Source organism: Perca flavescens, chromosome 6, assembly GCF_004354835.1.
Source record: "Perca flavescens isolate YP-PL-M2 chromosome 6, PFLA_1.0, whole genome shotgun sequence".
NCBI classification, from domain to species: domain Eukaryota; kingdom Metazoa; phylum Chordata; class Actinopteri; order Perciformes; family Percidae; genus Perca; species Perca flavescens.
The window spans coordinates 10,571,802-10,586,059 of NC_041336.1; the positions used below are offsets into that span (position 1 = coordinate 10,571,802).

General features: G+C 41.0%; 2 protein-coding genes across 5 annotated transcripts in view; one reads left to right on the top strand and one right to left on the bottom strand.

Annotated features, from left to right (window-relative positions):
• efhb (EF-hand domain family, member B) overlaps nucleotides 1-14,258 on the top strand; it is a 29,621-nt gene that overhangs the window by 7,024 nt on the left and 8,339 nt on the right. For 2 of the 3 annotated variants that reach the window (XM_028579431.1, XM_028579432.1), the window contains exons 12-13: nucleotides 499-680; nucleotides 840-935. In XM_028579431.1, coding sequence (XP_028435232.1) covers nucleotides 499-680; nucleotides 840-935 — 278 coding nt within the window. Of the gene's footprint in view, nucleotides 1-498; nucleotides 681-839; nucleotides 994-14,258 lie in introns of those variants that run through there. The other variant, XM_028579433.1, reaches the window with a different exon arrangement.
• On the bottom strand, nucleotides 3,991-11,429 carry si:dkey-82o10.4 (m-AAA protease-interacting protein 1, mitochondrial). Of its 2 annotated transcripts, none has more exons than XM_028579434.1 (5): nucleotides 10,788-11,418; nucleotides 9,451-9,522; nucleotides 8,998-9,124; nucleotides 8,414-8,558; nucleotides 3,991-4,837 (listed from the first exon to the last, which is right to left on the bottom strand). In XM_028579434.1, the coding sequence occupies exons 1-5, from the start codon at nucleotides 11,199-11,201 to the stop codon at nucleotides 4,753-4,755; spliced, it is 843 nt and encodes a 280-aa protein (XP_028435235.1). In that variant the 5' UTR covers nucleotides 11,202-11,418; the 3' UTR covers nucleotides 3,991-4,752. The 2 variants fall into 2 exon arrangements, 1 of the variants encoding a protein (XP_028435235.1); XR_003692693.1 differs by lacking the exon at nucleotides 3,991-4,837 and adding an exon at nucleotides 8,680-8,892 and having other exon boundaries at nucleotides 8,473-8,558; nucleotides 10,788-11,429.

Consider the following 14,258-nt stretch of genomic DNA (forward strand, 5'->3'; position numbering starts at 1 on the left):
TTGATGGAGGGGGGGAGGCAGAAGTAGAGTCGTTGTCTTCCCCCCCGACAGCACCCCGCACCCCCTGCTGAAAATGACTTCCCGCGCCTCCGGGATGAATCATGCACAAGTTTAAGGAGCTGATGGGATAACATTTCACTGGAATTGTACCTCCTATGATTTTTATTTGACAAGTAAAAATGTATTGACTGATTGAAGCATGACATGTTTGAAATCACATAGTGGAAGACATAAAATGCTGTATGTGAACAGATGTGCTGCCAATGCTAAATATACTACGAGTATGATGTTTGAAACTAATGCTATGTTTCATGATTCATCCGTTTGCCAATTTTCTAATTTCTTTAGCAGCACCTCATTGTTTTTTCATTACAGGCCTGTTAGAGGACATTTTTCCTGATATCCAATAGTTTTATAAGCGCTCATATAACATTTATATTTAATTAGCTCCCATCTTATTAAAAAGCCTTACTCATCATGTGGTTCCTCTTTATATAGGCAGCCGTGCCTATGGGATCCCGTCTGTGCGCTCGGACCTTCCAGCTCCACGCATTAAGAGAGTCAGTGACCATAACAACTACGGTGATACATCCACGGCTGCAGATCTCCTGCATCCATCAGTCCATGCCCTTCGGGGTGTTCATGAGGAACACTTCTTCTGTCCTCGTACCAAGAAGGAGGTATGCACCACGCACAAGCTCAGCAGTAATACAAGAAAATAAGATTTACTAAGTACAGGGATATGATCAAAGACAAAAATCCCTAAATTTCACAGTTATAACTTGACCATGTTTTAGTGAATTGTTTTTTGATACCGACACTCATCCTCCTTTTCACAGATTGCAGAGATCTTCAGGAATGTGGGTGTTAATGTTTGTCAGGAGACATTCGACGAGGCCTGGAAGCTGGCGTCCATGAAGAATCCGGCCGGGGAGGTTTGTGTCGAGGTTTTCCGTAACGTACTTAAGGAAATAAAAGCAATGTAATACTCAAGATGTTTTCGCAGGCACAGTGTTTCCTCAACTAAATCAATATTTCTGTCTAAAAACTTCGTGGTCACATGTAGCTCAAAAATGTTTGATGTAGTTTGATGGGAGTACATTTTTGACACGAAGATTGGATTTTGGGCCTTTGCAAGTAAATACTTTTATTACATTACATTATTTATATTAACATATGTGTCAGCCACTGGGGATGTGAATGAACACATTTAGTATTCAGTTTCAGCTTTCTTGGAAGTGATCCATTCTTGCAAACTCCCAAGAAACTATATGTTAAATTGTGTAAAAATCTTTTTATTTGAGCTGGTAGATTCTATTGCTATCTTTCTATTAAACTGACTTTACTTTACACTGTTACTCGTGATCGTGTTCATAAATCTGTTGAAATGGTAAATGTAGAAAGGGAACACATACTCCTTTTTTAATGGCAAACAGACTAATGTGTTGCATCACATAAGCTTTTATTGGAGCATCCATTTGACCTATTTTTTGGATTAAGGTTTTTTGGAGTGATGCCCTTCCTGTTATTTCATGAATTTGCTGGAAGCCAGTTAACAGCTCCTGGCAGAGCACCCACACAAAATAGGGTTATGTGAAGAGACATACTGTACCTGATACACACTTTTTCAATATATAGACTTAATTCTTCGTGAGCATCAATTTGCTCTCACACATGCTGGAGAATCTAGCTGCCCCTTCAAGCTGTATCTCCATCATTGGAAACGGCAACAAACAACATTTTTAAAGTATGTATGAAATGCAGTGGTTTAAGTAGCCAATAATGCATCATTGAGCATGTTACTCTAATAAATAAACTTCCACCTGTCAGGTGTATGGGTGGGTTTTCATCTTAAATACAAACCAACCCTCTTTTAATAACACCTAGGTTTATATTTTCTTCCCCAGCTGGGGGCACATCAGCATGCATGAAAATGACAAAAACACACATTGGTGGAACAAAGCAAAATGTGTTTATCATTATTATTTACTGTGATTGATTCTTCTTGGTTTTAAAATCACGGATTAGCGTCAGTCTTAACTTGTTTTGCCTTAAGTGGTCTTTGTTCTGGCCTGGACATTAATACTAGTTTCCTGCCAAAATAAATGTCAAAACTACAAACGCACAAGAGCGCATGACACTAAATAGCATTAAAAGTAAACAAATAAATTAGTAAATAGACTACAGCTAAAATACAAATGCTAATCAGAAATACTTTGCCCTTAAAGTGCATTTTTTAATTTTGTTTTTATTTTATCTCCCTGCACAACAAACAATATGCATTAAGGCATGTGTGTTGCTGTCCTGTCTTCATTAGTCACCACACAAAATATTAATAACACCACAAATTCAGAGATAAACGTGTCCGCTAACAAAAGATGTTTTCAATGCACAGAAACCGCTTATTTGTCATGTCAACATTTCATTTTTCTTTTGTTACAAGAAAAATGTCATCTTTTGTTGGTACACCTAAGCTGCTGTGAAACAGTGTTAAATATTGGATTGCTTTGGATTTAACAATAACAGCTGGTGTGACTGTTTCTATGCTGGTAAAAGACCTGAGTAAATACTGAGAGGTACGTTCTCCGTACCTTTTTAATTGGTCAGTCAAAGTATTAGATTTGATTTCCAAGCATACTGATCTTGTAATTCTATTAATCAACCTTGAAATGGAAAATCTGACAGAGATAGCACAATTAAATTATGGCGTCTTGGAGCTAAGACACGTTCAGACATACAGACACACAATTTCAAAGAGGTACGAGGGATTGTTTAAAATCTCTTTCGCTAACCAGATTAATGAAACGGGTTGGCACGCAGCCTCGACTGATGCACACGTCTGAAGATTACAAAACCGCAAAATAACTAATAAAAAAACCATTAGCTTTTTGTACATTCATCACTTGTTTTTGTTTTCTTGTTAATTTCCATTAAACTGAGTGATGCACAGGCGTAGCAAATTGTTTAATGTGCTCTCACCATGTCCATGAGCATATTGACATGTGCTAAACTAACCACACTCATTTAATCTCATTAGGACTCTGCGAGATGCTCCACTGGAACCAAAAAAAAAACCCACGCAAACTTCCACGGACCACTTATTACTATGCAGGAAAATTAGAATAATCCTCAGCGTATTTCATTATGCATTAATTTGGCGGCGGCTAATGACAGAATCCTCTCTGTTTGTTAGATATGTTGTCAACATTAATAATATTGCAGCAATCTTAAACAGAATGGGATGACACGCAGCATTCACAAGCCTGTCAGACGTGATGTTTTTGACAAGTGACAAGCTCCTGGCAATGACCGTAGGCACAGGCTGCGTTTGAGTTAGTTCAACGGGTGGGGAATTTTCTACTAGAATTTGTCACTCTTGCTTGCAGCGATGCAATATACAGCTATTTTCACTTGGTACAAGATTTGTGTTGTGATCTCCTCGATCTTGCTTAAAGAGTCAACTGTATTGCCGACAACCATGTACCAGAACATCCGCCCCCTCCTGCTTGCTATGGAAAATGGATTATCTTGATGCCTGTTGCTTGTTAGGACAAGTACTGAATACATTTACACAAATATATTTGCTAATGCGAGTCAGTCGTTAACATTAGCCTGTTGATGTTGACGTCAGACGCTGTTGTAAAAGTTAGGGACTGTACAGAAATTGTTAAAGGGATGCTTCACTGATTAGCATTAAGCTTTGTATCAGTAGAAACCAGGTAGTATTTTTGAATGACGAGGCACCTTCATTTATCATTTATTTACTACTACTACTTTTGTAATGTTTTTCTGTGTAAATTAAAGGGTCAAGGATACAGTTTGGTGCTTATGAACAAGCAATTTATTGATACAACTTATTGTTTTAACAAACTCAGTTTCTACTAATCCACTTTTTCTGGAACCTTCAGCTGCGTCTCATGTGCTGTGTCCGAAATCACATACTGTGCATTACATACTCAATACGTATAGTTAAACATCGTGTCTGTTGTGAACGTTGTCTTCACTAATTCATTGTGCGATATTTATGCCGGCGTACTTTCCAGTTTTTAGCATACTGTAATATTTCACCGGAAATAGTGATGGAATTTCGGACACAACCATGGTCATCCTCAGTGAATAGACTTTTCTAAGTTGTCATGGAGATGCCTTAGTTGTCATCGTATGGCCCTCACCATGACAACTAAGCAAACCCCATTTGCGGAGGATGGCTGTGAGATGTGATTTAAAAGCTCTGGAAGAAGCTCATGGACCAGGAGTGAGGTTTTTTTTCTTAGGCGTTTATTTTATAACACACTCAACAGCTATTTTTAACAAGACACTTTAAAAGTCTTCCTCCAGTGACCTCATCACTCTATTCATATACTTTATCTAGGCTAAAAACACCTGACACAGGTGATTCAGAGGAGTTGTAGAGTAGGTCTAGGAGTATGACCTCGGGGAACAGTCTGCTCACAAGATATTTATTAGTGGTGTAAAATCCCTGGAGGGGGGCTTCTGAAGCATCTGTGGGTCAGAGGACACACTTCAACTAGTGAGGTGTGTTCATTTATCAAGTTCTGAGGTCTTCCGTTGTCGGTATGGCTTCAGTATTACGGCTCTGCGTCCCCTTTCATGTGATCCTAATACAGTTCTTCAATCTGCTGCTCGCAGATGTCCAGCTTAAAGTTGTCTTTTATGGACAAGTAAATTCAGCCGATCACTACTTCCCTGTTGTGTCCTGATGACTGACAAATGGCATCAAATGGAGTCAAATCACTCGGCCAGTTTCCAGTGCCAGTGCCAAACAGTCGTGACTCTCCAGTCAGGAGAAGCTCCAGTCGTCAACTCTCGTTGGAATCTGGAAGGAAAGGGGCCGACATGTTCAACCAGATCAACGATACTTTACTCCCAAAATATGAACAGGTCCCCACACTGATGTAAATCCTTCAGAAGGGAGTTCTAAATGTGTCTTAGTAGTACAAGTGTATTCAAAGTGATGAAGGAAAAGGTATATTGATTAAGGGTGTATTCACACCTAGCTCATGTGGACCAGTTGTTTGCGAAACCTGGACCGTTTAAAGGCCCACACACACCAAGCCGACAGCTAGGGACTAGTGAGAGGAGATGCCACAGTCAGCCGTCGTTGCCTCTCGTCGGCCCTCATTGCCCTCGTCTGGGCCAACAATTAGCATTGGAACACACCGCAGACACTACAGCCGACGGCCAAGTACCACGAACCTTCTGCGCCTGCATGAGAGGAAATAACTCTCCATACCAGCAGGCGGCGGTAACCTATTCGTCATTCAACAAGGGAAACCGGATAACGTTGCTATGATACCCACAACAATACAGTGTTTGCTCGATCAGCGGCAGAACCGAACAGAGCCTACGGTCCCTCTGCTTCACTTTCCGCCGGGAAGACAGCAGACACAGACTGATCTCATGAATTGGCGTATCTATGTCACGCCAATTTGTATTCCGTTTTTGCGTGTTATCAAGACGCATAATCGCATTTTTGCGTGTATATCAACGCAAATCGGCCGCCATTGACCTACATTGCGAGTCAATTTCCGCCATAGCGAGTAGTAGAAAGGAACGGGGGATTGAGTGAGGAGGCAGGTTGGGGTGGCGGATGGGTAAAACACAGATTTAAAAACACAGGACTTTCACCCGCGAGAGCCGGGTTTGCGTCCCGTGTGCGGCGATTTTTCAGCCATTTTTTTTTTTTTTTTTTTTTTTTTTTTTTAAATAAGCCTTACCCAATGTTTCTTTCCTAAACCCAACCATTTATTGTATTCCTAAGCGCGTTTGTCATTATTTTCCGTGTTTTTGTCACTGTTTTGTTACTAATGCCTTTCCCTGTGTTCTTTTCCTAAACCCAACCCTTTTTTTTAGTTTTTATTTTTTTTTTACAGGCGTGACGTTGTTCTCGTGATAGTACGTCACATTCTCGCGATAACACGCAACGTGGCGAGGCCACGTGGTGGGTATGTTTACATCAGCTGTATACAGCGTAGGCATACACGTGGATAGCTGAAAATGCGTACAATAACACGCCATTTGGCTTTATGAAAGTGGCGGGTATATTTACGCAAAGTCATGATGCCATGTTGGCAGACACTGGGAGATGGCTAACTGGACTGTCCCTCTCCCAGTCTGTCATCTGTTCTCTCTGGAAATAAGTCTCTCTACAGTGGGAGCGGAGGGACCGAGCGGCCCACTGCTGGCTCGTTCGCTAACGTAAACTTGCTAATTTCACCTACCCAACATGCCTTCATCATACACTGGTTACAGAAAATTAGCCAAACTAAATTGTAACTCATCTGGCGATAGCAATGTGCTTTCCTTCGATTTGACAAGAGCGTGTGAATTAAACATAAAGTTCTTACATTTTACTAATTTAGAGGCTTCTGAAAAAAAGACAGACAAAGGCCGACACTTGGCGACGGTGCGGGACACACCGCACAAACTAGGCCGACGGTTGATCACCGTCCAACTAGGACCGACGGCTCAGTTTGTCTGAATATGGAATATGTGAACACAGCAATCACACTCTGATGCGGGGCAAAGCAAGTGGGCCTAGATCGCCTTGAAATGGTGGTCTCGGCTCACCTCCACTCGAACTCTGAAGCGGTTTGTTTACAGTCAGAACGCAATCGACCCTTCCATCCAAAACAACTAGGCTTTTAAAGATAATCTAATCTTAACCTGATGTGCCGTCTGAAGAACAATTGTTGTGTGAGCGTGTGGCTATATGCACACATCCGAGCCCATCTTCGACAGCAAACCTTTGAGGCGGCACGTCCTCTAATAAGATGCATCAGAACATTGTTTTTCTAGCCGCAGTCTAGATGCTTGCTGGAGATGGATATTTTGTTCATCTAATTAATACTGGTATTGACATAAACGCAATGAAAACAATTAGCAATACACGCTCCATAATGAAGAAGAGAAAAAAAGAAAAAGGAAGCGTTTTGAGGCAAATCTTCTCGGTTATATTTCTGACCCACGAGAACAGTTTTCTCGAGCTTGGCATTTGTTTACAACTTTTGGGCTGCAAGGGGCAAATGCAACAATTCCATCAAATTAGTCCCTGAATTGATTGGAACAAAGCAAATGAACTGCAGGTCTGAAAATGCCCTAACAATCAACTCAAACAAAGTTCTGCTAATTGTCTCGCCTTGAAAACAATGAGGTGAGGATTCTGAAAATAGCCCCTATCCTGCAAAACTGTCTGTTTGCTAACCTTTGGGATAACATTTCAAGTGTAACAGGCTTTCTCAGAGGGGATTTCAAGACCTGAAACAATAGGAAAAGAGAATCTGGCCAACTAGATAGGTGGGCATTAGGTAGAATAGCCACACCATGTGGTGCAGCAGCTAACCGGATTACTGGTGGGAAATGAAAAGAGGCTTTGACTGTTGCATGCACTGGGAGTGAAATTATTTCCCCTTTCTGTTACAGCTGTGAATCATATCAGTATAATTTAGACCAAAATCAGAAGAACTAGTGATGCAGTAATGTTATAACATTTCTTGACAAGCAGTCAAAGGTCTTAGATATATTATACAGACAGTGATCAAGCATGGAGAAAGACAAGATGTTATGACGAGACTTGTGTTTGCTCGCCTGCTGTATGTGAAGCATTTTGCTGGATACTCAGAATTTCATTCATCCAGTTGGTGTGAATGAAAATGTAAAATATAAAGGAGGGAAACAGCTGGTCTGATTATTTGTGTGCTTGTTCAGGATTTTCTTATTTGGACCTCCTTTGCCCCAGTTGAACTTCACAGACTGCCTGTGTGTCTGAATATTTAGAAAGTGTGCCACTATGCCTCACTGTGAACTTACAGAAGTATTACAGTGAATACAAATAGGATCATAGGATTGTCTCTTGCTTAGTTTTTATCCAATATTATTATATTAAAAATATAATAAAATATTGTATTCCAATCAGTGCTTCTATTAATATTTCTTGGTGCAATGGTAGCAGTCCTCCAGTGAAATAAAATGTCACTTTTCACTGTTTTCCCAAGTGAGATAAATATTAGATCAACTCTCATCCACCCACACAACACGCTCACTCAAAAAATATCCTTTCCACATATATTTGACTCGCCACCATCAGCTTTGTGGCTCGGTTATCCACCCAACAAAAAAAACAGACGTGCCATATGTTGGAAAGCCTGCAGGTAACTTTGAGCTTTTGCCAACATATAATTAGTCTCTAAGTAAATATTTGAAGCAAACACCGATTTTGGCACATAACATCTGAGCAAATTAATGATAAAAAAAATTAGTTTGAAGCAAAAAGTCCGCACACACTGCATGTAATAAATTTGGAAATGTAAAATCTGAATGATGGAAGATTTGATTGTAAGTCATACTTCTGGACGCATGATATGTCTGTGCAGACGACAAGCTGAGTGCTTACTCATAGACTGCTGTCACTATTTTCTTCTGTGGGCCACCATCTTCACTAGAGGCCACTTTGAAGATCTTTGTGCCCTCTGGGTCATCAGGGCCTTCACATGTCGACAGGAGCCAACACCTCATGACAATGAAGCAGAACTTTCTACCTGCAAGGAAAAAGACGGAGAACATCCAGCAAACAAGTTAGCCGTAGAGATCGTGATGAAAGCTTCTTAAAAAAAAAAAAGGCCCATCAAGTCTATAAAGCAGCATTCTTCACAATCACACCTGAGAGCTGGCAGTTATAACTACAGTCCTCTACAGGTGATCCTCCTACTACTAGCGCAGGTCATGGTTATGATGAGTCCATGACGTCTTCCTTGATAGGGGAGCATGGACGGTTTTATGACTAATAGCATCCATTTCAAGAAGTACGCTCCAACTTGGCAGTCAAGCGGTACAAATGGTTTGTTGGAGTTGTCAGCTGACCAGAAAGGGACCCTGATGGAATACATATTACAACTCAAGTGTCCTGAAATCACTTTTGTCAGTCAGTGTTCTCAACCCGTACGTGTAATGTATGAAGACAGATCGCACAAAGCTCACCATATTGATCAAAGACCACAGACACGTCTTCTGGGGAAATAAATATAATATCGTCCATTGCGACAGCGAGCTGCCGTCTCTGAGCATCGGTGAGAGACCTGCACCTCGTCTGAACATAATCTATCATCTGAAATGATGGAAAAAGAGATCATCAAAACTATAAAACTGACATGGATAATTAATCCTTATCCCCACAAATTGAGTACTTTTACATTGTTAAACCCTTTGCGATGAATGTGAACAGACATTTTTTGAGGATTTATTACATTATACCATACTCTGCTGTGCAGTGTACTGTACATGGATTATTTTTTTAAATGACCACATTTTCAAAAAAAAAAAACAAGAAATAGTAATTACAAATGCATGTGGGCCTGGGGTAAAACATTTACTTTTCATTTGAATATATCTCCAGTTTTTGTGTGCATGAACTGTATTTCCATGATTTGTTACCTCATTGGACACAATCCCCACTAGCTTGTGGTATCTGCCACTGGACATCAGGTTGGAGACATGGACCAAAGCCTTGGATAGATGGGGAACAAAAAGGTGATTTATTCACCTGCATGACGTCCTGTTAAAGGTGCAGTACGTGATTCTGTGCAAAGACCTGATATTTGAACTCAACTGCTAAACAAATACAAACTCAGGAGCAGGTTATGTTGGAGATTAGAGATCAACCGGTGTAAAAGCACCGCCTGCTGACCAATCAATACTCGATTGATAATGGCGTCACTGTTCTTAGAAGATCCGGTGGAGCTCGGTGCGCGGACAGAGAGATGTGCGCTCATGAAAGTTAAAACATTTAGAGACTGACAATCCCTGATGGGTATTGTTATGAAAGATATAGATTTCCAGCGGAGGGCCAGGCTCGAACAGAAAAATTTGGCCCGATCCGGACTCGACTGTGCAAACACCGCCTCTTTTATGTGAACGTGTGCGTCGCTGGATTGGGAAACCCTGGGTTGACTGAACTAGTGGTTAACCACCATCGTGACACAGGTTATGCGGGACAGCGGTTGGTAGGTTAGGTGAAGCCAGGAAACTGAAATCAATCCAGGGCAAGTTGATCTTGATTCGTAGTACAGGCCGCAGGGCTGTGTGTTAACACAGGATTTTTTTTAATGCACACAGAAAACAGAGAGCTACGTGACCGTGAGGGGATATTCACTGATTTTGACAAAAAGTGTAGCCTATTGGATTAACATCACTATACCTTTAACTGTGATGCCTTGCGTTTAAACCAGACTCTTTTTCTTAAGAGATTTTTTTTTAAACTTTTTTTCATAAAGAATGACCCGATAAATCTATTATCAAAATAGCTAGCAATTAATTCGTAGTTGACAACAACTAATCAATCAATCGATTCATCTTTGCAGCTCTAATCGAAAGCTTCAGCTTTGTTTGATATGGACTGAGTTTAATATGCTAAAGTGGCATTTGAGAGTTGCAGTTGAGATACATTAAGACTTTGAAGGTGTTTTCGGTCATTCATTAAAAAAAATCAAACTTTTTATCTACATTGTATAATTCATTCCCTCTAGTTTTTTTATGCATCTCGTATTAGGTTTGACTAGCGACCATGTAAAAACCTACGCTTTTAGGTTTAATTTAAACGAGGAATCACGGGAAGCTTTCAAACCATTTGTCGCATACACTGAAAACAAGCAGTACAGTTCTGGAGATGCGAGGCCTTCTTTCAACCACATATGGAGAAAAGTTACCCAGCTGTTAATTACTGATGCAGTAGAGGTTGGTAGAAGACCAGCGGATACTTGTGTCAGTGTTACCTGCTTTACTCCTCTTTCAAACTCCGCAGAGTTTATGTCTAACTCAAAGTACAGATCGATGAGATACATGATACATTTGCACCGGATCCATGTGATCGGGTCCGGGATGCCGACTACGGAGACAGCGGGCTGACCGCTGGAGCTCCCCGGCGGCCCGTCGGCTCCAGGCTTTGAGCTAAACAGTCTGTGTTTCTGACCGGCGAACTCGAACCTCCGCCTGCACAGCCTCCGGCTTTGTGCTCCGGGCACCCCGGTGAAAGGACGCGCGGGTAGAACACACGCCCACACCCACTGCCGGTGCACGGTCGGCTGCCTGCTGCAGGACGGGTCCCTCTTCCAGGAGCAGACCCCGGGTAAGCACGAGGCGAGGCCGCCGAGCTCCCGGCATGCAGCAAGGCTGGTGATCCGCTGCATCAGAGCGAGGAGGCCGCGGCGTTACCGCCAGCGTCTGAATCACGAACCGGGGCTGAAGCTACCTCCATTGTCACAGTTGCCTTTGGTAACCTTATGAAACTCAACCCACCCCACATGCTATACCCATAATCCTTCTTCTTCTTCTTCAGTTGCTTGTTTAACGGCGGATGCGGACTAATTTAGCGCACTACCGCCACCCTCCAGATAAATTGTGCATGATCATCACTATGGCCAGGGGCGGATTAAGGTGGTCAGGGGCCCCTAGGCTGCTCTTAATCATTGCACTTTACTGGAAAAATGTATTTAGACACGCACCAATTACCACCACACCATATAGGTAAAATAAGAAAACTACATCATAAAACTAACATCAACAGAGATGTAAGTGGAAAGAATACCAGATATTATCCTCTGCCACCACAGTACCAAAACAATTACAATGGAAATGTAACAGCAAAGCAGCAGAATTCCCTGGATTCACAGTTCAACAGCAAGATGGTAATCACTTTTATCTTTATAAACCAACAGGTAGGCTACAGCATCTGCAGCAGTGCAGAATACCCAGCTTTACTCAGGCAAAATTACAACATCATTACCAGTGGTGGAAGAAGTATTCAGATCTTTTTACTTAAGTAAAAGTACTAATACCATACTGTCCTGCATTGAAAATGTTACTTAAGTAAAAGTATGTATCATCAGGAAAATGTAGTTGAAATATTAAAAGTGAAAGTACTGAATGTCGAAAAATCCTCATTTTTTAAACAAACCAAACAAATGTATTGTCAATCAACTAGTGTTTAATGGTCTCATCATCTCAGCTGACTTGTAGCCGTTATATTGTCTGATAGTTTACTTTACAATCAAACATCATATGTTCTGTGTGCAGTAATCTTAATCTGTAAAGTAACTAGTAACTAAAGTAACTAGTAACTAAAGCTGTAACAGATGAATGTAGTGGAGTAAAAAGTATTATCTCTGAAATGTAGCGGAGTAGAAGTAGAAAGTGGCACGAAAAGACTCTAGTAAAGTACTTCAACAGTTGGACTCAAGTACAGTACTAGAGTACATGTAGCCTACTTAGTTACATTCCACCACTGATCATTACTGAGACACAAACCACTGTGCAATACACTAAACTGTGAATCAAATAAAAATAATAAAAACAGCAGCAGCAGCACATAACAATGTTATTAACAACAATAATGAAACAGCAGCACAACATGTAGGCTACATATTGTTGCATAATCATCACGCCTTTAGAATTTTTTTTTAGAATTCACATGCAGGATCCGAGTTATAGGTAGTAGAAGGGACGGACTGGGACCAAAAATTGGCCCTGGCATTTTGGCCCAGACCACACCACAAATACCACCCGTCCTTGCTCTCCCCTGAATGTGTATAGCAACTCCTACTCCTTAAAAATACTAACGCCATGTAATGAGTAAGCAAGAATCAGTGAGATAAAACGGTATACTCCTCATGAATCATAAAACAAGCTTATATATATATATATATATATATATATATATATATATATATATATATAATCATTTCATGACTGAAGAGGCCCTGTGCTTTAATTTGAAGAGGACTATCATAAGTTTTTGTCTGTCAATGCAGATAGAAAAGCTACAATTCTCATTAAGAAAGTTTGCATGATGTGCAACGTTTATCTAGGCTACTTTAAGGACACAAATGCACAAGCACAAGCTTAAGGTTTGATGAACCTTAAGGTGGTGTTTTGCTTATTATTAAGATGTAGGCTACTTTGTTGAATGAAAGGTAGACTAATATAGCCTATTAATAATAAAACGGTGAGAAAATGATCAGTCAAGACTCAGATACCCGTGCACTTAGCCCAACTAATGCAATGATACAGCATAGCATGCCTATTTCTTTTATTGTTGTAGTGTTATCTTCAACAGTTTGTCCACCACTTTTTTTGGCTCAGTTTTATCAAGGGGTTAAGTGTTTTAAGGGGAGCTGTGTTTACCGCAGGTTGTAGCCTCACTCCATCATCTCTGTCCCTCTCCTCCTGAGTCTCCTCCTCACTGTGCATGTCACTGTAGCCGACACCAGCACCGCTGTCATCGGCCACGGGAGCTGACGAAGGTCCTGCTACTGGCTAAAACATGTCTGTCCATTTGACACATTTGGCAGCGTTTCTTTTTCTCACGCAGCTTCTCAGCACCTCCTTTGCGTTTCTTCTCTATGATCTCTATCACTGTTCTAGCCTGGCAGATGCACACCCGAAACTGCATGCAGGCAGAAATCCCAAAGAGGGTGCTGTTTAAAGATATGTTGTCCTCTTCATTGTCTTGGTTAACGTTATCCTCACCTAGTGCCACTTCACAGCTAGCTGCTGTAGCGGCATGTTCATCGCTTTGGACTGTTGTTCATCATGTCTGTATCCCCAACAGTAGTCGTAAAGAAAGTTTGTCATTCTTGCCAGCGTTGCCAAATATTTATCGGCATCTTTTTTCTTTTATTTGAGTCGCTCTGGTAACTTCGTTTAATTTTTGCGTTTAGACTCGTCTTGCTTCGTCTCTGTTTGAGTTCTCCTGTCACTGTGTGTTTATCTTTCGCGCCGCGCACCGTTATAGACTAGTCCATTTCAATGTGAAAGTAGGGGGTGTATGGAAAAAAATAGTCTATGTGATATTTTTGACTAAGTGTTTTTTGGCCAGCCCAGAGTCAATTGAAAAAAAACAATGGGCCGCCGATCTAGGCCTAACATTTTTATGGGCCGAAAAAAAAGTACCTTACCATTACCAACCATACCTACATGAGCCGGAACCCAAACAAACTTTACATGCGTCCCCCCATTTTGAATACTATGCAGCAACGTCAATATCTCACACACAATATCAGACCTTTCACATGAGTTACCTGATTTAAAATTTTCTAAGGCTGACAACGAGTCTGAGCATATAGCTACTCTTAGCGGTTTACTAGTTTGCTCTACCCACTGCAATGCTATCAACTCTGATAAATTATCCGACACTCTTGCAGAAAACTTAATATCAAACTCTGGTTTCACATATGCGATTGCACTTT

Bases quoted from the DNA above. Each gene is read 5' to 3' on its own strand.
- si:dkey-82o10.4 (XM_028579434.1), bottom strand. From the start codon at position 11,201: ATGCAGCGGATCACCAGCCTTGCTGCATGCCGGGAGCTCGGCGGCCTC. The intron at 9,523-10,787 runs GTAACACTGACA...CATCTATCCAAG, and splicing joins TTGAAAGAGGAGTAAAGCAG to GCTTTGGTCCATGTCTCCAA. The intron at 8,559-8,997 runs GTGAGCTTTGTG...TTTTCCTTGCAG, and splicing joins TGTGGTCTTTGATCAATATG to GTAGAAAGTTCTGCTTCATT.